Source organism: Leucopleurus acutus (genome assembly GCF_964270905.1).
Source record: "Leucopleurus acutus genome assembly, chromosome: 11".
Classification (NCBI taxonomy): domain Eukaryota; kingdom Metazoa; phylum Chordata; class Mammalia; order Artiodactyla; family Delphinidae; genus Leucopleurus; species Leucopleurus acutus.
The window spans coordinates 26,003,095-26,028,686 of record NC_139152.1 but is presented as its reverse complement, the minus strand read 5'-3'; the positions used below and the strand labels follow the sequence as shown (position 1 = coordinate 26,028,686).

The following is a 25,592-nucleotide window of genomic DNA, read 5'->3' as shown; positions in this document are numbered from 1 at the left end:
TTTGGATGCTTCCTTCTCTTGCTTCAGTTTGGTAGATCCAAGGAATGTGGCTTACTTTAATATGTGAAATGTAAGTGAAACAATTTGAAAAATGAGCTGCTCTCTTTAAAGACAAATGCAGCTCTTAATATTTCCATTCCACTGTTTTTTGTTTTTTGTTTTTTTATCTAGGGCATATACTTGATAATGAAGGATACCACACTGATTACTTTAAACTCTTTTTGGTCTATTCCTTAATAGCTGTATTTGGTAAAATCTTTATTTTAGTTGTTTTAAGGAAAAATGCTGAACGTTTGAAATCCATAAATGGGTATTTAGTCATCTTTTATAAAATTTCAATTTTTCATTTCCAAAGAGTAAAAAAACACAAAATTAACATTGAATGTCTTAATTGTTGATGGGTTATATTGTATAAATTGTACTGCTCCATATATAAATATATGTGCCTCTAAAGCCACTTTGTTCTGCTGCTGCTTTTCCTTGTCAGTGTTGAAGACCAGATGGAGCAGTCATCCTTGTACTTTTGGGACCTTTTGGAAGGTAGTGAGAAAGCAGTGGTAGGAACGACATGTGAGTTTTCTCTACTCTGGACTTATGCAGTAAATACTAAACTTTACCTCTAGGAGTTTAGTATGATATTGAGGGCCAAAACTGTGTCAGTCCATCAGAACTTACATGTCTGACAATACTAGATTCATCGGCAGAATGATATCTTTGTTTAGTTCTGTTAAAAGCAGCTATTGTATAATTATACTCGCTAAAATGGAGCCTAGGGAGAGTTTTGAGGTGACGAGTCACTGTCATTTGGGAACAAGAGCTAGGGACTAGTGCTTGAGCATTTTGGGGTTCAGTTCTCTATTGTGCGTGGTAGTACCTGTTCTATTTACAAATCTTAAATCCACATATTGTTAATATCAAGGCTTATCTATCAGACCTGCTTAAGAAAATAAGAATGATTTGGCTACATAGTCTATTGAAATATTGTTGTCTATTGGTCTGGAAATGATCTGGGGAGAAAGAGTCCTTTTGGCTTCCTAGATAGGCTTTGGCCAAATGACCAAGTACAAATGTTTGGACGTGAAGTACACAGTTTTGTGTACTAGTTTAGGATAATGAAAACTCATTGGAAGCTGGTAAACATTTTTGTTACTAGTGATTGCTTCCTTTTTAAAAATATTTAAGTATGAATAACTATCTCAATTTCTAAGTCCTTTAAAGTTTAAACCAAAGAAATTTATTGCTTGGCTGGAATGCAAAATGATACAAAAACTTTGGAAACTAGTTTGTTAGTTTCTTATAAAATTAAGCGTGCACTTACTATATAACCAAGCAGTTACACTTCTGGTACCGGAGAGAATTGAAAACATACATTCACATGAGTACTTGTACATGAATGTTCATACCAGCTTATCATAATAGTCCCAAATTGAACACATCCCGGATGTACACCAACTGATAATTAATAAACAAAATGTGATATATTCATGCAATGGAATCTACTCAGCAATGAAAAAAGGAATGAATTATTGATACTGCAACAGCATGTATGAATCTCAAAATAATTATGCTGAGTGAAAGAAGCCAGACAAAAAATGAGAACATATTGTATGATTCCATTTATATGAAATTCTAGAAAAGACATAACTAGAACAATAGCAGGTCAGTGGTTGCCAGGGAGTAGAGGGAGGAGATTGATTATAAAAGGGGCATAAGGGAACTTTTTGAGTTGTTTAAAATGTTCTGTATCGTGGTTATGGTGGAAGTAACATGACTGTTAACATCTGTTAAAACTGTACACTTAAAATGTGAATTTTGTAAATTATACCTCAAATTTGATTTAAAAAAAAAAGGTCATATGTGTGTCACAGTATTTCTGTGAAAGGAATAGTAGACCCAAATCAAGTATGAGAACTCTGCTTAATTTGGGAATTATGTTTTTAGTGGATATTAAAAATAAAATAGACTTTAGACCTATTTATGGTACAGTAACTTTAATAACATCATTTTAAGATTTTTCTTGATCATCAAATGGTGATGTGCTAGGAGTGAAATATAGCATAACTCAAGAGTAAAATCTTAGTCATGGAATTTTATACTTTAAAAATTCTTTAGAGGTTGTCCAAAATAGGTTTTTCTAAAGTTTATGTTTGAGGAACTGTGTTATTTCTCTTAAAGCCTAATTACTTGGGGAAGGTAGAGTAATTGCTTTTTGTGATGTCTTGGGGGCAGATGGGAGGAATCACTTTTCTCCCAGCTCAGGGAATAGATGTGTGCTTTTATAACATACTAGATAAAGTCCTTGATTGGAGTCTCTTGATTTTTAGCCATTTTTCAAATGGTGTAAATGGAGGCCCAGGGAAACTTAAGTGACTTGCTAAACTTTGGGATTCTGATTTTTAAAATTTATATTGATTCAGCATGACGTAACGATGGACTGCATATTTCCTTTTCATGGTACGACCAGTTCTTTGAATACCCTCAGTGTAGACTGTTACAATGACATACTACAACTAGGATAAAATTATATTACGATTTCTATTCCAAATAATTTTCCATGAACTATTAGGCTATGTGATAACGAAGTCTTAATCACTCTTTCTTAGACAAACACATGAAAGATCTACTATCTAAATTGTTGAACTCAGGCTATTTTGAAAGTATCCCAGTTCCAAAAAATGCTAAGGAAAAAGAGGTATCATTGGAGGAAGAAATGCTAATAAAATCAGAGAAGAAAAAACAATTATCGAAGACTGAATCTGTCAAAGAGTCAGGTTTGTTGTGATCTCTGAAATTGTTTATAGTGGTTGCATTTTTAACACTTAACCAAAATGAGTCAAATCATTGTAAAATGATTATTTTAATTTTATTTTCTACATGCATAGAAATCTTTACTTGCCCCAGGATAAGCCTAGGTTTAGGACACATCTCTAGGCTTTACTACCATGATTTGCAGAGTCAACCTTAATAGAAACATTAGGTTATACTTTGTTACAAGAGAGTACACTGTTAAAATGAGGCATTTATGGAATTTGAATTCTTTGTTAAACTATTAAAGTTTAACTCTTTGATAAACTATTAGGATCATTCCATTTAAAACCATTGTTTAAAATGTGAGTTATAGTACATTCCAATACTGTATAGAACAAGAATGTAAATAATCTAAGGTTAACATACTGATTTAGGAAAAAAATTGCCAAACTCAGTAAAAGAAATAATGTTTTTCAAAATTCCACTTTTCTTGGGGAAGAAATACTTTGAATAAATGGCACCTTGGCTATTTATTGTTGAGGCTGGATTTATTTAAGAAATATTACTTCTAAGGAGGTAGTCCAAGCAGCCTTTTGGTAGCCACTAGCAAGATTCGAGTATTTCTCGTTTACCCCATGGCACCAGAGCTATAAATCCAACTTGAAAGAAGCTGTGTTTGTGGGTAAGAGGAGATAGTCCTATTTTCAGTCAGAAATCAGTTTTTAACTACAACGTGACTTCAGAAAAGTGTCTTATATAAGCAGAGCTACTAGCTTCAACTAGCCTCAGACCACATGCTTTTGACCAGCACCCAATAGTGAGAATTACTCCTGCCCTGAATGTACTTAATTGCACTATCCTTTTTCTGTTACTATTCTGAAATTTGCCTTAATTTGTACTTAATTGCACTATCCTTTTTCTGTTACTATTCTGAAATTTGTTACTATTCTGAATATCCTTTTTCTGTTACTATTCTGAAATATGCCCGGAATGAATTACAGTGTAATCAGTCTAAAAACTTGTAGTTTACCTAGTACTTATTTAATATTCCTTTTATCTTCTCAGAGTCTCTTATGGAACTTGCACAGCCAGAGATACAACCACAAGAGGTAAGGTACTGAAAGGTAATTTTCAGTCAATTGTGTTTTTTGAGACTTTTGTATATTGTTGTGGTTAGGAGCTGAGGCTTTGGAGCTAGACTGCTTAAGCTTGAATCCTGGCTCTGCAGCTTATTAGCTTAATGACTTTGGGCAAGATATATAGCCCAGCTGTGTCTGTTATCCTCCTACATAAAATGGGGATAATAACAATGCCTGCCTCATATGGTTATTGTGAGGTTTGAAGGTTAAATCTGAATTACTTACAGTTTGGCCTGGCACGCAGAACGGCTCAAGTGTTAGCTGGTGGTGATGGTGGTTTTGGTCCCTGTATTGGAATTTGAAGATGGGTGGGATTTTGCTCTTTCCAGAATTTACTCATATTGGTAATAGAAGAGGGCATTTGTTCTCTTTCTGAAGTGACATCGGAATTCATGGAAGCCGAAAAGAATGGAAGAAGCAAAATCACAGTATGATTGATATATAATGGGAATAAAGAAAAGGCTGGTAATTCAGGAAACATAAGGCTTCAGTGTAAAGAGTAGGACTTTGTGTAGTTGAACTACCCTCTGCCTTAACTTGAAGGGGGTCAGGTGGTCCTAAGCCTGGCAGAGGCAGAGTAACCTTGGTAAAAGAGCCTGAGTCGAGCAAATGTGGCACCACGGTGTGCACTGCTTACCAGTCTTAGGTGAATCAAATACAGGTTGCTACTTTTGAAGTATACTTTTGAAGTTTGTCTTTCTGTTAATTGAGGGGAAAGGAATGGACATAAAAGTAGAATACTCTTTTCAAGTAGGATAAGGTCAGAAGTTTCCTGTTAGCACAGTGGCTCAGACCAGTGGACATAGGAGTTCAGTATTCCCTTCAAGGTCTTCTACAGACTGTGACTTGAGCACATTTTCCCTGTGGTTTAGTTTCTTAACAGACGCTACATGACAGAAGTAGATTATTCAAGTAAACAAGATGAAGAGCAATCTTGGGAAGCAGATTATGCTAGAAAACCAAATCTCCCCAAATGTTGGGATGTGCTTACCGAACCAGATGGTCAGGAGAAGAAACAGGAATCCTTCAAGTCCTGGGAGTCTTCCGTGAAGCACCAGGAGGTATCAAAGCCTGCAGTTTCCTTAGAACAGAGGAAACAAGAGATTCCAAAACTCAGGTCCACTCTGCAGGAAGAGCAGAAGAAGCAGGATGTCTCGAAAACCAAGGCAACTCCTAGCCAGTGGAAGCAAGAAGCTCTTAAATCCAAAGTGGGATACATTCAAGAGGAACAGAAGAAGCAGGAGACACCAAAGCCTTGGCCAATTCAGCTGCAGAAAGAACAGGATCCAAAGAAGCAAACTCCAAAGTCTTGGACACCTTCTGTGCAGAGTGAACAGGACATCACCAAGTCATGGACCACTCCCACGTGTGAAGAACAGGATTCAAGACCACCAGAGACTCCAAAATCCTGGGAAAACAATGTTGAGAGTCAAAAACACCCTTTAACAACACAATCACAGATTTCTCCAAAGTCCTGGGGGGTAGCTACAGCAAGCCTCATACCAAATGACCAGCTGCTGCCCAGGAAGTTTAATACAGAACCCAAAGATGTGAGTTGATTTGTATCAGTTTGTTCCTATCAATGTTGGCATAAATAGAGATTTGTGGTAGTGATAATTTAAAAGTTCTCTTTAGGAAAAGATCAGTAAAACCCATGTTTAATTAATGTATTAAGTATTTCACTTAGCTCTTTAAAGCATAATTTGTTTTCCCTGGTATGATATGTCAAAAGGCAGGAGACCTTTCTCTGACAAGTTACATTTTTCTGTATTCTCTTCCTTCTCTTTCATTTATAGTCACTCAAATTAGGCTGTCCTCTTTGAAGAAGGTACAGATGGTCAGGAGAAGAAATAGGAATCTTTCATGTCCTGTTTCAGAAGAAGCAGTAGTTGGGGAAGGATCTGAATTAGTTATCTATTTCTGTTTCAGAAGAATTTTCTGCAGATGAAAAGTATAGCCATTAAATATTCTGTAATTAGGTTTTGGAGTATGAGATTTAGTTCAAATATAAGGCCTCATTCTGCTAATGATAAATAACCCATGTCAGTAAGATAAGAAGCCTTATAATGAATAATCTTGGATACGATGCTAGTTAGTGTTTTTTATTAAAGCATAAGTTATTTACCACTGTTTCATTGCAGACTTGTTGAAGACTTGTTACCACCTTGTTTGCTAAGAAATGTGAACTTGCTACCCTCCCAGTGTTCTCCATATACATCTAGTAGTGTTGCTGTACTTCCACACCATTTTAACCAAAGGCATGCCCGGAAATCTTTGGTCCTCTAACAGTTTGAAAAACATTTTGCTAAGGACCTACTTTATTGCACAGGGAACTATACTAAATATTTTGTAATAACCTATAAGGGAAAAGACTCGGAAAAAGAATACACACACACACACGTAAAACTGAATCACCGTGATGTACACCTGAAATTAACACGATATTGTAAATCAGCTATAGTTTAATTAAAAAAGGTGGGGGAAGAAAAACATTTTGCTTAGGGAATTCAAAGCATTGCATTTTATAAGTTACCCCCGCCTCAATTCTACCTTATGGGAAGAGAATTTTAGAATTATTTGTCTCCTTTTATTTTCCTTTCTTCCTCTTTAAGTGGTAATATAATTTTAGCTTCTTCCTGACCCTGCAGAAGATTGATAGCCTTTTTCATAAACTAGATATCATATGACAGTAATTGTAATATAGCAACTATTTTGAGAGATTTATATCTAAAAACCCAATTTAATACCTCAATAAAGCTGTTTAAAAAACCACAATTAAAAATTCCACTAGGTATAGCAGTGCTGAACCTTTACCGTACCAGAATATTGATACCATGCTGTTTGCTGAATAGTATTTAAAATTAAGGGTGTTTAATTGGAAAGGTCAAAACTCATTTAATGTGCTTTATGGCACAGACATCATTATATTGAAGTTACAGGGTCTCTCAGTGACTGAGAGGACGCTTCTCTGTATAGTAGAGTATTTTCCTCTATCTGTATTGAAATCTCAGCTGTTTGGAACATGACCAAGTACTGTCAAGGGCAAAATAGAGTTCAAAGCCAAAAGACTAGGTAACATGAAATAAATCACTAAAGTTCATACTTTTCTCTTAAAAGAGCCTTTCATATATTCCCTTAGGGTCTATTAACAGTTATTTTATGACACCGTTGACAAGTTTAGCTATGTGACTCCCCAGTGAATTAGAAGGTGGAGAAGAGGAGCTGGTAGGGACAGGCTTGCTGATACCTGTAAGAAATAACCATAAACATGAGGTGTATTTCAGGGTATTCAGCAATCTTAAGAAATTTAGCAGGAGGGCGAACCACCTTCTAAACATCAGTAGCCCCCTCCCCCACAAAGTATACCCACTGTATAACAGAATATAATAGTATATTTCCTCAACTCTAGGATATATATGTATGTGCTTTTTACATCTTACTGTTTCTGAAATCAGATATGTGTTAAAAATGGGATGTATATTTAATGTGGAGGTAGTAATTTTTTTCCCTGGGGAAAAAAATCATTGATGTGTTTTATATTATAGTCAGTGGCATCTTATAGAGCACACAGGGTAACTGATGTCCATAATGAGAGAGCTTCTACAAAGGAAGTTCTGTTGCTCTGGGCCTTCCCTTTAAAAAGATGATGTTTAGAAACATTTCCCATTAAAGTTGTTCTGAAGGAGGAAACATGAAAAGTTTGTTTAAATTACTTAGAAAATGCATTTATGTGGAAATTCTTTACCTGAGATAAATCTATAAATGAGCACTGCTATGTGTTTTGATTACATTAAGATGTAGTGATAAGCTTAGTTTCCTGAATTAGGCTTTTGAATTTGAATTTCACTCTTATACATTATGGGTTTATCTTATAGGTGCCTAAGCCTATGCATCAGCCTGTAGGTTCTTCCTCTACCCTTCCAAAGGATCCAGTATTGAGGAAAGAAAAACTGCAGGATCTGATGACCCAGATTCAAGGAACTTGTAACTTTATGCAAGTATGAGTCATTATTAAGTGAATCTTAAATGATAGTCATGGGGCTGCTAGCGTCTGATGTGAAGCATTAAATGAAGTTGTTAAGAGCATAGATTCTGGTGTCCAGAATGAGTACAAATCTCGGTTCTGCCACTTCCTAGCTCTGAGAATTTAGGCAAGTTACTTAACTCTCTGCCTCAGTTTCTTTTTTGAAAAAATGATAATAGTTCCTACTCCTGTTTGTTGTGAGTAATAAAATGAATTAAACATGTAAGAAGCTTAAAGTGCTCAAATGATATTGCTGCTGTTGTGTGTAGATAATCATAAGACATTCATTATGACACATGCTCAATTGTGTCATACAGACTCTTACAGAATTTCAGAATAGTATGGTATTACTGAGGGATGAAGTAGGCAAATAAGGGATTTTTGTGTAGTAAAAAGATTTTGAGCTTTGGAATTAGACCTGCATTTAAATCCACTTCTACCAGTTACCAGTTGTGTAATCTGTGGCAAGTTATTTAACCTCCAACCTTCTGCTTATTTGTAAAGTGAGGGAATTGCATGCCTCTTCAGATTATTTGATAAATAAAAGACCTAAAACGATCACTGTAAGTATATAAGTTAAGTACTCAAAACATTGGAAATATTTTTAGGATAACCAGGATAGGCAGATGGGAGAAGAGAATGCCTTCTTGTCATGAAAGTCTCTAAGAGCATGAGTTAGTTTAGTGGTTGAGCTAAAATAATTAGACCCTCTCATTGGTTATAATAAAAATGAGGGCTCAGTCTACACTAGGATTAATGTTTAAGACTTCAAGTCAGGAGCTTTCTTTTCCTCATTTGGCCTTAGAATTACTATTGGAGTTTTAACACTTGACACAGTCTTTCTTTTTAAATTAATTAATTAATTTTTGGCTGCATTGAGTCTGCGTTGCTGCACATGGGCTTTCTAGTTGTGGCGAGAAGGGGCTACTCTTTGTTGTGGTGCGCAGGCTTCTCATTGCAGTGGCTTCTCTTGTTGTGGAGCATGGACTCTAGGCACGTGGGCTTCAGTAGTTGCAGCATGCGGGCTCAGTAGTTGTGGCTCGCGGGCTCTAGAGCACAGGCTCAGTAGTTGTGGTGCACGGGCTTAGTTGCCCCATGGCATGTGGGATCTTCCTGGACCAGGGCTTGAACCCGTGTCCCCTGTGTTGGCTGGCAGATTCCTAATGACTGCACGACCAGGGAAGCCCCTGACACAGTTTTAAGGTTTGACAGTTACTTTAGATTTCGCTTTTAATTCTGTTTCTTCTCCTATAAAGACTAAGTTATTAACATCTTGAGATGGTTATTAGCTAGATTCCTATAGCTAATAAGCAGTTGACATCATAAATAATTTAATGGTAATAGCTTTACCAACAAATGATAATCTTTGTTTTCACTTATTATTTAAACTCTTGTCTTTAGGAATCTATTCTGGATTTTGACAAACCTCCAAGTGCAATTCCATCATCACAGCCGCCTTCAGCTACTCCAGGTAGCCCAGTAGGTATGTCCTCATTCTTAAGACTTGTTGGACCTACAGCTGTTTTTCCAATTACTTCTTTTACATATAATTTTACTCTAGATTATCTTAAGGTTAAACTATGTCTGTGTGTTAATTTTTTCTAAATGTGTACATATGTTATCAGAGTTACATACGGGTAAATTACCATGAGGATGTTAGTGTACTTAACTGACCAGTTTGCATTTTAGAGAAGGTCTCCAGATAGGTGAATGGAAGTACACAATATTAGTTGTCTTTGCTACTTTTTATATTCTTGGAGTGAATTCTGACTAGAACCTGCTTGACTTCTTTCAACTCTGTATGTCTAGTGTGGAGGCTTTTGGATCCTAACTATGAGTGAAATTACATCAGTGGTATTTAGTGCACAGGTTAACACAGTAACTAATGATGCAGCCCAGATCTGAATCTGGTCTGATGCTTCAGACTTTAGGCTTTTTGTTCTACACTAGTTTATCTCAGAGGTGGAATGACATAATCAAAGCCATAGTTCAGCTGCAGTGAGCAGTAGACACCAACCAGAAGACTGGTCCAGTAATTCCTGGGTAGGGTAAGGAGAAGGAAGAGAAAGTACTTAACAAAAGTGATAGAGAGTAATAAGAAGAAACTAAACTGAAACTATGTAATTGAAAAGTATATTTAATTTTACATGATCAAAGAGAAAAAAAAACTGAAGAGCCAGATGACCCCTGCACTTGTAACTTAAAGTGTATCAGCTAATTACTGCTCATGATAGCTCAGGTTTTATCATCCAGATTACAATTACCAGTTTTCTAAAAGTCACACTTCTTTTCTTTTGGAAGCCTTGAAATGCTGCTTTTGTCCATTGATGGAACTAGTATCCTTTTCTTCTGTAATCCTCTCTGACTCTTTTTAGAGCTCTACTACAATAGGAAGGACTTGAGAGCTAGTTCTGCCAGATACTGCTTTGTTTTATGAAGTATAAACTTTAGTTTCCACCCAGTTGGTATGCATAAACTTTTCTCCTCCCTCAGTAGTTTACTGTTGATTTCCCTCTCTGCAGCATCTACAGAACAAAATCTATCCAATCAAAGTGATTTTCTTCAAGAGCCATTACAGGTAACTTTTCCAGACTGATCTTTCATTTACTCTTCTTTGCTATTCAGGGAGGAAACTCTTGCTTTGGCAAGAATGATCAGACTCGCTGATTCTAATATACCTAATGAAATTATTGAAAATGTTCTAAGGGTATCTAGTTTTTTAGATTAAGTACAGCTGGTTCTCAAAAGATTCCCTAATAAACATGGGGAAGTCATCTGTTATAATAGAGGAGGTTAGCTGATGTTAGTAAGGAAAGAGTAAGCCTGAAGAATTCGGAGGTACTTTGAGAATCTTACTTTGCTGTTGAGCTACCTAAGTCACTTAGTATATTGGCAGAGTAAAGGGTGTAAAGAAAGAAACTAATTTTGCTTAACTCATGGTTAGCCAGTCCCACGCGCCTACATATATCTAACATTCTGATTAACTAATTTTCACAGAACACACTTAGAGTTATAAAGGGACCAGATCATTGATATCTGTAAATGCCACATTGCATTTCCATCAATAGTAAGTTCAAGATTTGCTAGTTTTCTGGTCATTACTTTAAAAAAATTTTTTTTTCTCAGGATCACTCTGAAAACCTTACGGCAATTTTCTAGACAGCAACTGCTTTGACAGTAGGTTAAATATTTTGATCAGGTGGTTCAGCAGTTGTTGCCTTCCCTTCCAAAAACTTACGAGTAAATACCATTTGTTTACAGTGGTTTATATTTAGTTTAAGATGTAGCTCGGTTTTCAAAATGTGTTTGTTAAGCAGGGTCCCTCACCCCAGTCACTGCTTTAACTAAAGAATTCCATGTTATCTGGTCTAGCTATTAGGTTCTTTATGAGGCTTTCAAGTGACAAGATTTTTTTTTTTTTTGGCGGTACGCGGGCCTCTCACTGTTGTGGCCTCTCCCGTTGTGGAGCACAGGCTCCAGACGCGCAGGCTCAGCGGCCGTGGCTCACGGGCCCAGCCGCTCCGCGGCATGTGGGATCTTCCCGGGCCGGGGCACGAATCTGTGTCCCCTGCATCGGCAGGTGGACTCTCAACCACTGCGCCACCAGGGAAGCCCTGAGATTTTTTTGATAAACCAATAGTCTGGTAGCTCTGAGGGCATGCCTGTGGGATGGCTACATCAGAATCACTTGGTCACTTTAATAAAAGTACATACAGTTGACCCTTGAACAGTATGCATTTGAACTGCTCGGGTCCACTTATACATGGGTTTTTTCCACCAAATTCGTAGAGTACTATGCTTCACGAATTTGCGTGTCATCCTTGCGCAGGGGCCATGCTAATCTTCTCTGTATCGTTCCAATTTTAGTATATGTGCTGCCGAAGTGAGCACTAAATACATAGAGTACTACGGATCTGAGGTTGGTTTAATCCGAAGTTGCGGAACCACGGGTATGAAGGGTCAACTATGGGACCTGAGCATCTGCGAATTTTGGTATCCATAGTGGGTCTTGGAACCAATTCCCTGTGGATACTGAGGGATGACTGTGTTGTTAGATACCACCTTAGACCTATAGGGTCAGAATTTCCAGGGGTGTCGTCTAGTCATCTGTATTTTTAATCTGCTCCCTGGGTGAATCTGCACATCCATTTTTTGGAACCACTGGCCTCAAACATCATGCTTACTCAGCAGTACTTAAAACGAACTCCAGCCAATCTTCTTAAAGAGCAACAATTTGGAAGGAAGAACTGCCGTAACTTCTAAATAAATACTAATGTAAAGAATGTTTCTTCATCTTTTTTGTTAACGTTTTAACTAAAATTCAAAGTCTTTTAAAGCTTAACTATCAAGTGGGCCAAGTTGCCTTAACTTAGTATCATTGAATTTTTCTTTGGCAATAGAGTTAGTTACGTCCCCACAATAGCCAGTCTCACTTATTTTGGGTGGTTGTCTCATTGTTTTAATGAGAGGACCAGAAGAAAGGCCTACTTTTAGAAACACTACCATTTTATAATAATTCTAATAGTTTGGTCAGATCTAAATTATATCTGTTTATTTAGGTACATTAAATGCTCTAAAGGATTTCAAAATTTTCTCCATAAGACCTTTTAAAGGTCTTCCATGAGGCTTTTTAGAACTTGGTCCCCATCTCCTTATCAAGAAGTGGCATATCATGATGAATCCTTCTAGAAGGTCACTGAAACATAACTGTTCTGATATTTGGTTACCATTAATTAGTTTCTGTTTAACCCATTTTATTACTTGGGCTTCTGAGAACCACACTGAAACATTTAGATAAAAGGAGTGGATTCACCGACACTTCAGACCTTGCCATTGCTAGAATTTTATGGATCTCTGTTATGTTGTAGTACCTGTTGTGCCCTAGCATTCCTTCCTAGCTACTCTTAGTTTTTAATTGGTTACAGTTGTCACAGCATTAGTTCCTACTGTGCTTTCTCCCAATTTGTATTTTATACATATTAGTTTTAATTTTTCTTAGAATATTGGTGCTATTGTGATTTATATAGAGCTTATCCTTTCTATTTATACTTCTGCCGACTTCTTTAAGACACTGAGAGTACTTAGAGTAAAAGCATAGTTGTCATGACCCCTGGCAGGCCCGTGCCTAGAGCATTAATGTACCCTGGGCTCATCTCCCATGGAACTGCTATTGAGAGCCTGATAGAAAATCTGACCCCAGATTTCCAGGGCCAAGAGTCTTGGTAAATGAGGATGGGATTAGATGTGTAGCTCTGGTGACTAGGCTTGGAAAGGCAATGTAGCTGACTGCTTGGGTTTGAATCTTAGCTCTTCTGCTTAATTTTAGTGTGATCTTGGGTAAATTAGTTAACTTTCTTTGCTTCTGCCTGATTATGAATAAAATGGGAATAGTTGTACCTATTGCACAGGGTTATTGTTAGGATTAAATATATTAATATGTGTTAAAAAGTGTTTAGCATACCATTTGGCACTAGTGATTGCTCAACGAGAGTAATGTGTTAGGAAGCCCAGGGCCCAAGAAACATAAAGTGAACAAAATGTGCCTTTTACAATGTTTTATATCTTCCTATATTTAGGCTGCTTCTTCTCCAGTTACTTGTAGCTCAAATGCTTGCTTGGTTACTACCGATCAGGCCTCTTCAGGATCTGAAACAGAGTTTATGACCTCAGAGACTCCTGAGGTAATAAGAGACCCATTGTCTTAATTTCTTTTCTGTCTTAAAGAATAGCAGAACCAGTTTATTGTATGAATTACAGGCATAATCAGTTTAATGATTTAACATTTATACCTTACTAATGTTTGCTTTCTATAGATGTTGTAGTCCTGGAACTTATACAGGTAACTCTAACTTTATTGTGACCTTACCGTATAAATGGACTTAATAGTGTATTGCCTTTTCAGATACAATAAATATGTCCAAATTGCTAGTGTCAAAAAAAAATGAAAATTTCTAGGTAAGGGTAGGGTTAATTCAAATTTCTCACTATATTCATATTGAAGGACTCCTTAGGAGAAAAATCGTTTTATCCATGTAACAGAAGACTCAATAACTTTATAGTTTTAATATTAGCACTGACTCAATTGGAATGAGTTACATTCTCTTTTTGCCCAATTTTGTCAAAGCATTTTGACAGTATTACGTTTTTCCTCTCAATTTTCAAGTGAAAGTTTTTGCTGGGTTTGAGCAAATCCTTGAGATAGATATAGCAAGATAGGATGATTTTTTGGATTAATTTAGCAATTCTTAGGCTTTATTATTATTTTTTGGTTAACTATTATATGAGAATTTGTGTTCATTGTATAAGAAAGTAAAGGTAAGCATTAGTTTTTATGGTGTTGACTTGGTCTAAATTAAAATTACTTGGTTCCTTATTTTAAGAAGAGGAAGTGTTTGCTACCTAGTGAGTCACAGCTGTCTGCTTCAAAATCTCATTGGTATTTGTTTTTTCATATCTTTTAAAGCATTTGGCTTTATAATCTATTATATTAAGGACTTGCTTATTCCCTTAGTTAAGATTAGCTCAGGTTTGGTTTTCTTTTTTTAGGCAGCTGACCGAGGAATCCACTAATAAGACTTTAAAATAGAGAAAAATTAACACTGACTAAGTAACTAACTCAAGGTTTTTCTTAAGCCTAATTCTTCTGTATAAATTTGGAATAATACTAGATTCCGAACTGGAAAATACCATTACAGGGTTTGAAAAGGACTAGGTACTCATAAAAAGTTCAGCCCCTCGTCTGTTAGACTGATTAATAGTAAGATTCTCACTTAGTCAGCAAGCCGTGCAAAGCAAATGCTAGTGTGCATCCTCAGCAATTGAGATTTGAAATTGTAAGCAAAAGCTATTCTTCTGCATGCCTGTGTCCAAATGTCGTCCTATAGGACTTGCTGACTTATGCCAGTCTGGGGTTTAGTGTAAGTTAACTGTTTATTGTATGGCAGGTGATTGGCTGATATTGCATTTCTCCTCCCTAGGCAGCAGTTCCCCCAAGCAAGAAACCGTCTTCACTAGCTTCTCCAAATCCTCCCATGTCAAAGGGCTCTGAACAGGGCTTCCAGTCACCTCCAGCAAGTAGTAGTTCAGTAACCATTAACACAGCACCCTTTCAAGCCATGCAGACAGTGAGTATGAAACGTGAATGATGATTGCAGTTCATTATTCCTGTTAAAAAGCTATTGTTTCTCTTACATCTCTTACATTAGGTACTATGTGAAAAAATTTGCCTTTTCTATTACTCTTTTTTGGGCTGGTAGAATTTGCATTTGTCCAATGGAAATATTGTTTGTGTGGGAAGAGTATTAAATCCAAAGCCTCAATAATTTTGAATGGAAATTTTATCAGGGCATTTTCCCCTCTGAAAATTAGTGGCAGGCAAAGCTGAGGACCCATATTAAATAAATGAAATGTGAGTGAGAAACGTAATTTTCTGTAAATAGCTTAATAATACTAACCATTACTAATATCACAGTAGTAATGTTCCATGGCATCAATAACCTGAAATACAGGACACATACTTGTGTGTTCTATCACTGTTGAAACTTTCATTTGATTTCATCTTCATCTCATCTGGGTTTTGGAGAATTGTTCAGATTTCTATGGTATTTTGAATTACATATTCCGCTACAAATTGTAGTTTAAAACTTTTTAAGGTGATATTTCAACTAGGTTTGTATGTTTATTCTGTAAACATAGAATAAGTATAAAACTTTTCTTTAGAAAAAAGCAAAAAGTGTTAGCCAATAAGTACCTTTCCTGATGGTGCTTAATGTCCCACTCCAGGTACTTTCGTGTGATGGTGGTGGGAGGGGGCCAGTGGAGTGGTAGTGGAAAGCAGGCACAATGCAGGGAGATGGTCTGGTGAATTCACACCCCTGAATTCACTAATCTTATTAATTCCTGCTTGGCCACGTAGCACAGCTTTGTGTCCTTGCTTTCCCTCTATCCCTGTCAATCCATCCTACACAGTATTGCCACATTAGTTTTACTAACTTTTTCTTATTCCTAATGAAAAGCAAATACTGGTCCATTATAGAATGAAATTGAAAGTCCTTTGCCTGACACTCAGTAACTTTTGAAGTCTGGTATAACTTGCCAGACTAGTCCCCTGGGCTTGCCTTGTACACTCTTGTCACAATACCCTTTTTTGTGTGGTGTGTGTTTTAAGATTTTTAATTTTAATTTGGAATGAAATACAATTATTCATTCAACAAATTGGAAAATATTAAAACAGTTGACATTATCTAGAGTGGGGAAAGAAATAAGAAAGTTTTATACACTGCTGATGTGACAGTAAATCATCACAACCTTTTAGGAAAGGCACTTCCTGTTAAAATTTTTTAAAAAGGGTGCATAAAGCCGTGACAGAAGTTTCATCTTGAGGAATCCATACTACAGGAACAAGGGGATTAGTAGCTAAGGATATGCTTCAGTAGCTGAAGATATGTTGTATATAACGGCACTAGAAAGCAATCGCAACAAAACCAATCTGAATTGGAGACCATCTGAACGTCTGTTAACTGGGAAATGATTGACTAAATTATGGTATTTCCAATTCTATGGCTCATTCATTCACTCACTGTATATATTTTTTGAGGCAGGCATTGTTTTACTGTATGCCAGGCATTGTTCTAGATACTGGGGGTAAGGAAGTGAATAATACAGATTTGTCCCCTTTATCATGAAGCTTACATTCTAATGTGTGTGTGTGTGTGTGTGTGTGTGTGTGTGTGTGTAGCAAGAGAAAGACAAAAATGATAAATGATAATAATAATAACAACAGCAACAATAGAACAAGTCAGTTAACCTTTAGAATAATTGCCTGTTTCTAGAGGCAGGTACCTTGGGTTTTTCAGTGAAAAAATTACATCCAGATTTTTATTCTGCTTTGAAATCTTTGTGTCCTGATTAGTTGCTCCTGGTGTGTCTTCTCATTGTATTTTGGAAATTTTTAATAGCACTTATCCTACTTTATTTTTATGCTTTTTAAGTGAAACTTCAGACTTTATCTGGATTTCCCTAGTTTTTCCACCAGTGTTCTTTTTCTTTTCCAGGATCCCTTGCAGGGTGCCACGTTGCATCACAATAACTTTTTGCTCATGCCACTCTGTCTTCTCTACCTGTTTGGATTCTGTCCAGTATAAATTGGTTCTTATTTGTTTGCTTACTCATTTATTCAATAAACAGGTAGTTATGAAGCCAGGCACTGTTCTTAGGGGTTGTAACAATGGAGAATAGACAGGTCTTCGTGCTTAAGAAGCTTATACTTTATTATGGAGGTGGGAGGGCTAGAGAGAAAAATATTCATATATATATTATATCAGATGCTATGTGTTGTGAGGAAAAATGGAGCAGGATAAGGGGCTAGAGAGTAACAGAAGTGCTATATTATAGATGATGACCAGAGTCTGGACAGATCATTGCCTGCTACATGGTAGAAATTCAGTAAATGGCAGATTTTTTCATTTGTTTTCAGTTTCTGAAAAAGTACCCTTTTCCCCTATATAGCTTTCATTCTCAGTAAGCATTATTATAACGTAATAGCAGGAGAGTTAATTTTTGTACTTGGTTTAACTTCTGTCAGAAATCAAATAGAAATTTGGTGTTTTTACTATGGTAAAATATGCATAAACATAAAGTTTACTGTTTTAACCGTATTTAAATGTATAATTCAACGGCATTAAGTACATCCACAGTGTTGTACAGCCGTCACCACTATCTACTTCCAGAACTTTTTCATCGTCCCCTCCCCCGTCCTAGCCCCTGGTAACTTCTATTCTACTTTGTCTCTATGAATTTACCTATTCTTAGGTACCTCATATAAGTGGAATCACGGTATTTGTCCTTTTGTATCTGGCTTATTTCAGTTAGCGTAGAATTTTCAAGGTTCATCCATGTTGTAGCATGGATCAGAATTTCATTCTTTGTTATGGTGATATAACATTCCATTGTATGTATGTACCACATTCTGTTTATCCATTCATCTGCTGATGGACACTTGGGTTGTTTCCATCTTTTGGCTATTATGAATAATGCCACGAACATTGGTGTACAAATATTTGAGTCTCTGCTTTCAGTTCTTTTGGGTCTATGCCTAGAAGTGGAATTGCTGGATCATATTCTACTTGGTAATTCTACTTGGTAAATGGGAATTCCGCATTTAGCTTTTTGAAGAACCGCTGTACTGTTTTCTGCAGTGGCTGCACCATTTTACGTTCCCACCAGCACTGCACTGCCACTGAGGGTGGCAACTGTACCACACCCTCAGCAATACTTAGATTTTCTGGTTTTTTTTTTTTTTTTTTTTTTTTTTAAGTAATAGCCATCCTAATGGGTATGAAGTGGAATCTCATTGTGGTTTTGATTTATATTTGTCTAATGACTAATGATGTTGTGCATCTTTGCATGTGCTTATTGGCCATTTATCTTCTTTGAAGAAATGTCTATTCAAGTCCTTTGCCCCATCAAATAGAAGTTTTTGAATGTTGCAGAGTTTTGCTGAATGTCACCTTTAATTGTTTTCTATAAAACTTCACAAATGACTCAGTGTACCCTGTCTTTTAAGGTATTTAATGTTAATGCACCTCTGCCTCCACGTAAAGAACAAGAAATAAAAGAATCCCCTTATTCACCTGGCTACAATCAAAGTTTTACTACAGCAAGTACACAGACACCACCCCAGTGCCAACTGCCAGCTATACACGTAGAACAAACTGTCCTTTCTCAAGAGACTGGTAAGATCTTTGTGTATCATATTTTGAAGACTTAGATGAGAGCTAATTAAACGGAAAGCAAGTCTGTAGTGACACTTGAGATGTTCTTTCTTGACTAGTAAGCCTTATCTTTTCACATGTTCAAGTATTGAGAAACACTTAATGCTTTTTCGTCTCTTTAGTTAAGTTCACTTATTACTTTTAACTTTTGTAGAGGTAGAACTTAGATGGTTGATTTAACCTTGAAGTAGGCTTTTATTTTTAAACCTGATTGCTTTGATTACCACCAACAGTGGTAGAGGTGCATAAGGCACTATCCAGCTGCTTCTATGAAGGTTTTGAAACCATTCTGTTAACTCCGTGTTAGCACAGATGGCTATCTGGCCTTTTTTCTTCCCTCTTGTAATAAAGCATTGATTAATGTGAAGGTATAATTTAGTATGCTTATTCTACTCTCTGATTAGAGATGGGAGACACTTTTGATTGTTCATGCTATTCTAATACGTACATGAAAGAATAGCAACTTTGTAGTTATTTCCCAATTTAAGAAGCACTTGTAGATTTTTACTGTTGGTATTTCAGGCCCCTGTTGGGTTTTCTAAAACTTAAGCTGGAGCAAACGAATTGCTTGGTTAATCACAAGAGGTAGTAAATGTAAATCCCTGGACCTAGCCACAGATGACCTCATTCTCTTCTCACCTGTACTGTGAAAACATAGGGCAGGTGATTTACATAAAGGATACTTTTTTGTTATAATCCTTTTTAATTACAGTATTAATAAGAGTTCATTTTCTTTTACTCCTCGATCTGGCATATTTAGCCTGTTTTTTTCCTTTAATTGTGGTAAAATATACGTAACATAAAATTCATCATTTTAAACATTTTTAAGTGTACAGGTTTTATGGCATTAAGTACATCCAGGTTGTTGTGCAGCCACCACCACCATTCATCTCTAGGAATTTTTCATCTTCCCCATTTAACACTAACTCCCCATTTCCCTTTCCCTGTAATCCCTGGCAACCAGCATTCTACTCTGTGAATTTGACTGCTCTAAATACTTATATAAGTGGAATCATAGAGTATTTGTCCTTTTGTAACACCATAATGTCTTCAAGGTTCATCCATGTTGTATTGTAGAATGTGTCAGAATTTTCTTCCTTTCTAAGACTGAATAATATTTTATTACTTAGATATATATATATAGAGAGAGATATCTGTGTCTCTCTCTATATATACACATACATATCTATAGCATCTGTTTTTTTAAAAAAGGGAGAAAGTTGTATTAAAGGTTTTGATATACACTGACTTCTAAGTATAAAGAATATTAAACTTTTATTACCATTTAACTTTTGGACTCTAAAACTGTTTCCTTAAGCAGCAAGTTATCCTGATGGAACTATTCAAGTAAGCAATGGTAGCCTTGCCTTTTACCCAGCACAGACGAATGTATTTCCCAGACCCTCTCAACCATTTGTCAATAGCCGGGGATCTGTTAGAGGATGTACTCGTGGTGGGAGATTACTAACCAATTCGTATCGGTCCCCTGGTGGTTATAAAGGTATGCTCTGAATACAATTTGTATGTTTACTTGACTCAAACTGTTTTTACTTTACCTTGTTCCTTTTTGTGGTTTCCATTTATAATGTAGTAGAGAATTCCCTATTCCTACAAAATATGGTATTTCTAATATGTCTATTGTCTATAACAGAGGAACTCTTTGAATGAAAAACAGATCGATCCTGTGACTTACTGAAGTGAAAGGTTGAGCATTTTGGGTTTTTTCCAGGGATGAATTTTGGTTTTCATATTTGAATAATTTCTTTCTTCTGTTAATTGACTTGGCTGGCTCAAAACATGTCATATTTAAGACAGTGCCCATTTCCTAGTTATCAGAGTATACCACAGATGAAAACTTTGAGACAATAATAGTGATACGCTTTTAAGTTAGATATGGTTCCAAGTATTCTAGTCACTGCTGGTATTAGCAGAAGTACTCTAGACCAAGGCCTTAACCACCATCCTTTCCCAACCCCACCTGCATCCCAGCAATAGTAAATTTCTACAGTTGGCTTGTTTGAAGTCTGTGATATTTTTATAAATGTGTGTTTTATTGTGGAAACAGTATTATGGAGTTTGCTTAAAGAAGGCATAAATCTAATGATGGCTTTATAGGATCAATTTAACTTTCCAAGTGATATAGAATAGACTATTTAAGAGTTTAGTGTAATTTTGCCCATAATTTTATGTAAGTTGTTTGTTTATTAGGTTTTGATACCTATAGAGGACCTCCTTCAATTTCCAATGGAAATTATAGCCAGCTACAGTTCCAAGCTAGAGAGTATCCTGGAACACCTTATTCCCAAAGGGTAAGAATAATTGTTATAACTGAACAATAGTACAATTGATGTGAAGCTGGTGACTAAACTATAGCAGAGTCGTAATTTGTTTTGTAAAGACACTCTTGTAACTATGGAGAGTGGATCTGGAAGCTTTTCTAATAACCCAAGTAGGGTACATGAGAACTGCCTGTTACATGGAACTTAGGAGGTCTTAAGGACTTTATTAAGTTTGCATTAACTCATTTACTCCACCATCCTATAAGAGAAACTGGAGTTCAGAAACAAGTAACTTATCTAAGGTCACTCAGCAAGTAAATGATAGAACTAAGATTAGATGCAAGTTTCTCAACTCCAGAGCCCATGGTCTTTACTATATTGCCTTCAGTTTAACTTTTTTAGATATCAAGTATAGGAAAGTCCTTTTTTGTAAGTTTGATTTTTTTGGTTTATTCTTGATTGACTAGTTCAGCAGATTTTCTTTACTATATATGATAAAAGACTGATAGGAGGATGGTAGACATTCCACTTAACAGCCCTTGGGAACTCCCTGTCATTGGTCATATATGGATATGAATTTATACTACATAAGCATTTTCAGTTTTGAAGTTTTACAAGCCTTTAAGTATGTATGTGGTATTTTACTGAGCTCTGTTGTTAATATACAAAGGAGCTTACGGTTACATGAGGTAAGATAGATGTCTATACAGAGGCAGTATTGAAGAACACACCTTGGAAAACACACCAGGTCACCTAAATGACTTGGGTTTGACCCCTGATCTCACCAGTTACCTCTTTGTGTGACCTTGGGCCTGTTACGTAAACTTTCTGAGCTTTAGTTCCTTATCTGTTAGGTGAAGACTCATCTGTTTGAGTTACTTATCTTACTCTGGAGTGTTGAGGATTACTCTGTGAGGGATTCTGAGGATTAAATGAAGTCATATACATAAGTGCTTTGCATATATCAAGGATGCAAATATTAAATGTTATTACTTGATTGTCATGTACTGTGTGTGCAGGGAAAACTTTGATTAATGCGTTCTTTCAGTAATGGAGTATCTGTTCTTAATACCAGTATTCTAGTATTTTTGTGTGCTGCTTTAAATTTCCTCCTGAGGAAACATAAGATATCAATGATAGTAGTGCTGTTGGGAAGAGGGTTAGGAGTTTGGGGTAGGAAAATTAATTATTATTTTTACTGTATACATTCTTGTCCTGTTTAAATTTTTTATTACATGTATTGATATTAATCTGATTGCATCATTAATTATTCTTTTCATGACTTGCATGGGGGCTGACTTTCACCATACTTGGGAGTCAGTTTGAAATGTTGCCTCTTGAACATTTTTTCTTAAAGATTCCAGGCAATAATATGTTCATACGTTAAATTCTTATCAATTTCCCTGTCAAAACAAAACCAAACCCTAACATAGTTTGTAATTGTCTTCACACTTTGGTTTGTAAATAGAGCAAGACTGAAATTGTCTGTATTTTTGCTTTATCATCTCCTTTTATATTGAGATGAGGCACAGAGGACCAGGACATATTTCTGAATTTCCCTCATTACCTAGCATTGTGTCTTTTACGTAGTGTTCTCTAAATGCTTTCTTGTTTTTGCAAGTATTAACATATCTAATTTGTCAGGTTAATTAACAGATGAAGCAAATATTGCTACTGTGACTCTTGCTTTAGTTGTTTTTCTTGGTGTCATCTGAGCCCTTTTGGTTGCTGGAGAAGGCTAGACCAAGGGCTAGGAGGACTTAGTCTTACAAATTTATCTGCCAATAATAACTAATTACTGTTTTGCATTTTTGGTGCTAAGGTAAATATTATGTGTTCATTTTAGGATAATTTCCAGCAGTGTTACAAGCGAGGAGGAACATCTGGTGGTCCTCGGGCAAATTCGAGAGGTAAGGATAATTAATTGAGGAGTTTATTTACCCAAAACATACCTCTAGATCTTTCTTCATCCTTTGTCAAGTTCTCCCCAAAGTACATTAGCATTTATCTTTTGAGGTTTTCAGTTTGCTTAAATGTTGTACTGAAGATCTGAGGGAGATATTAGACTACTAGAAAGGCTGTGGAAATCATTTGTCAATTTACGTGTGTATGTGTTTTAAATTTGCTTGACACCATAATTTAACCTTAGATACATATTCACTATGCTAACTTGATATAGTTTCAGGTGATATATCAGGATGGTGGTTTTGGAATAATGGGCACTTCTAGATACTCTAGTGCCCCTTAGTACATTGATAGATAGGAATAAACAACAATTAAGACACAATGACTTGAACAAAAGCAGGATACTTTTAATACTTCTTAAAATGTGAAGGTACTATTAAAAGGTTCAGTGTAACTGAGAAGATCAAGAATTACTGAAGATTAACTTTGTCACAAGAAAAGAGAAGCTTTTCCTTTTAAGAAAGTAGCCACTATTCACATTATCTTTGCCCTCTATCTGAGCAGTGTTTTTGTACAATACTAAAAACATTAAAATTTTATGATACCACATTAACTTAGAAATAAAGAACAAGCATTTATTATGGGGCTTAGTACCATAACAAAATATGTTTGAATGTCTAGTAGGCTAGTAGTTCCAGAAGTTGCTACTTTTATGTAATCTCAGTTTTCTTGAGTCCTTCTCCATTAGATACTTAGAGTAGATTTATCACTGAGGAATTAAGAACTCAGAATTATGGGAGAAAGGTAAAGAATTAAAGAGTGTTCACACCTGGGTTTTAGACTCTGCTAACCATAACTACTGTTAAGTTATCCAACCTTTGGGGGCCTCATTTTTTTAATATTAAAAAAACATGAGGCTACTGGACAAAATCATCATCCAGGTCCTTTCTGGCTTTAGAATAGTAGTAGAAAAGCCTCTTGTCAGAGAAATCTAGAAGAGTATACTGTAGCTATACTTTATTGCTTTTTTAAAAAAATTTACTATAAAATGTATTTTTATCTGTATTTCAGTAGCCGACTAATGTTAAATATTGTGTTCAAAGCTAACTGCTTCATTATGAGAAACTCACTGTTGCTAATAAAACAGCAGGGTGGAGTGATTCTTCTCAGGTGAGCAGCCCAGAAAGAGACAACGAAACCTTTAACAGTGGTGACTCTGGACAAGGAGACTCCCGTAGCATGACCCCTGTGGATGTGCCAGTGACAAACCCAGCAGCCACCATACTGCCAGTACACGTGTATCCCCTGCCTCAGCAGATGCGAGTTGCCTTCTCAGCAGCCAGAACCTCCAATCTTGCCCCTGGAACTTTAGACCAACCTATTGTGTTTGATCTTCTTCTGAACAACTTGGGAGAAACTTTTGATCTTCAGCTTGGTAGATTTAATTGCCCAGTGAATGGCACTTATGTTTTCATTTTTCACATGCTAAAGCTGGCAGTGAATGTGCCACTGTATGTCAACCTCATGAAGAATGAAGAGGTCTTGGTATCTGCCTATGCCAATGATGGTGCTCCAGACCATGAAACTGCTAGCAATCATGCAATTCTTCAGCTGTTCCAGGGAGACCAGATATGGTTACGTTTGCACAGAGGAGCAATTTATGGAAGTAGTTGGAAATATTCTACGTTTTCAGGCTATCTTCTTTACCAAGATTGAAAGTCAGTACAGAATTGACAATAAAAGGATATGGTGTTCTGATTAGTGGGAATAAAGGAAAAGTAGTCCTTGCCCTTCTGACAGATTGGTTTAGGAAAATGTTTTCATTCCTAGAGGAAGGAGGAGGTCCTTACTTTTTTGTTTTCCTCCCCATGGTGAAAAATTTCAAGCTGAATGACAATTAGCACTAATCTGGCACTTTATAAATTGTGATGTAGCCTCGCTAGTCAAGCTGTGAATGTATATTGTTTGCACTTAATCCTTAACTGTATTAACGTTCAGCTTACTAAACTAACTGCCTCAAGTTCAGGCAAGTTATAATGCCTTGTTGTGCCTCAATAAAAAAGTTACATGCACCTTCAGTGTTCTTACTTGATTAAACATTTAGTTAAGAAGTAAAATGTTTAATTTTTAGTGTTCACACTGGTAACTCTTGAATGGGAATCTATTCATGGGTTCATACTATTATTTTAAAATAAGCCTTTTATATATAACAGATCCTTTTAGAGTTACTTTTCTCTGTTATTATACATATCATTCATCAAAAGATTTCATGTTTTCCACTGGCCAAATCACATATTCTCCTTGAAGCTGTTTTGCAGTAGGGTGTTTTATCCTTTAGTTAGCTATCTTCAAGTACCTACTATATGAATAACAATACAAGGTACAGTACGCGATACATGGGTAATACTACTGGTCCACCATCAGTAAGGCTTATGCTTTCTAGTGGATTCTTAATTTGATTAGGTAAAATATTTAGTCATCAAAAAGCACAGGTCTGTGGTCGGGCAATGCTGTATTTGAGTGCGGATTTTGCCACTTAGTAACTGATCTTGGGCAAGTTATTATACCTCAAAGATTTTTTTAAAGACCATTTCCCGAAATGCAAAATGGGCATGATAGATCAGCCTCAGGGCAGTTGTGAAGTTCAACTAAGAATTTATCCAAAAGACTTTACACAGTGCCTGGCACATAAGCATTTAATAAATGTTAGATGCTGTAATTGTGT

At 36.2% G+C, this 25,592-nt stretch overlaps 1 protein-coding gene across 5 annotated transcripts in view; it reads left to right on the top strand.

Moving 5' to 3' along the window:
• Window positions 1–24,877, top strand: part of CAPRIN2 (caprin family member 2) — a 41,698-nt gene extending 16,821 nt beyond the window's left edge. For 2 of the 5 annotated variants that reach the window (XM_082850995.1, XM_082850999.1), the window contains 14 exons: window positions 488–570; window positions 2,604–2,771; window positions 3,814–3,857; window positions 4,760–5,437; window positions 7,763–7,885; window positions 9,313–9,394; window positions 10,434–10,489; window positions 13,488–13,592; window positions 14,889–15,035; window positions 18,476–18,644; window positions 20,005–20,184; window positions 20,892–20,992; window positions 22,809–22,872; window positions 24,015–24,877. In XM_082850995.1, the coding sequence (XP_082707121.1) occupies window positions 488–570; window positions 2,604–2,771; window positions 3,814–3,857; window positions 4,760–5,437; window positions 7,763–7,885; window positions 9,313–9,394; window positions 10,434–10,489; window positions 13,488–13,592; window positions 14,889–15,035; window positions 18,476–18,644; window positions 20,005–20,184; window positions 20,892–20,992; window positions 22,809–22,872; window positions 24,015–24,583 (2,569 nt within the window). In that variant the 3' untranslated portion in view covers window positions 24,584–24,877. The remainder of the gene's footprint in view (window positions 1–487; window positions 571–2,603; window positions 2,772–3,813; window positions 3,858–4,759; window positions 5,438–7,762; window positions 7,886–9,312; window positions 9,395–10,433; window positions 10,490–13,487; window positions 13,593–14,888; window positions 15,036–18,475; window positions 18,645–20,004; window positions 20,185–20,891; window positions 20,993–22,808; window positions 22,873–24,014) is intronic. The other 3 variants (XM_082850998.1, XM_082850996.1, XM_082850997.1) reach the window with 3 other exon arrangements.
• The last annotated feature ends 715 nt before the right edge of the window (window positions 24,878–25,592 follow it).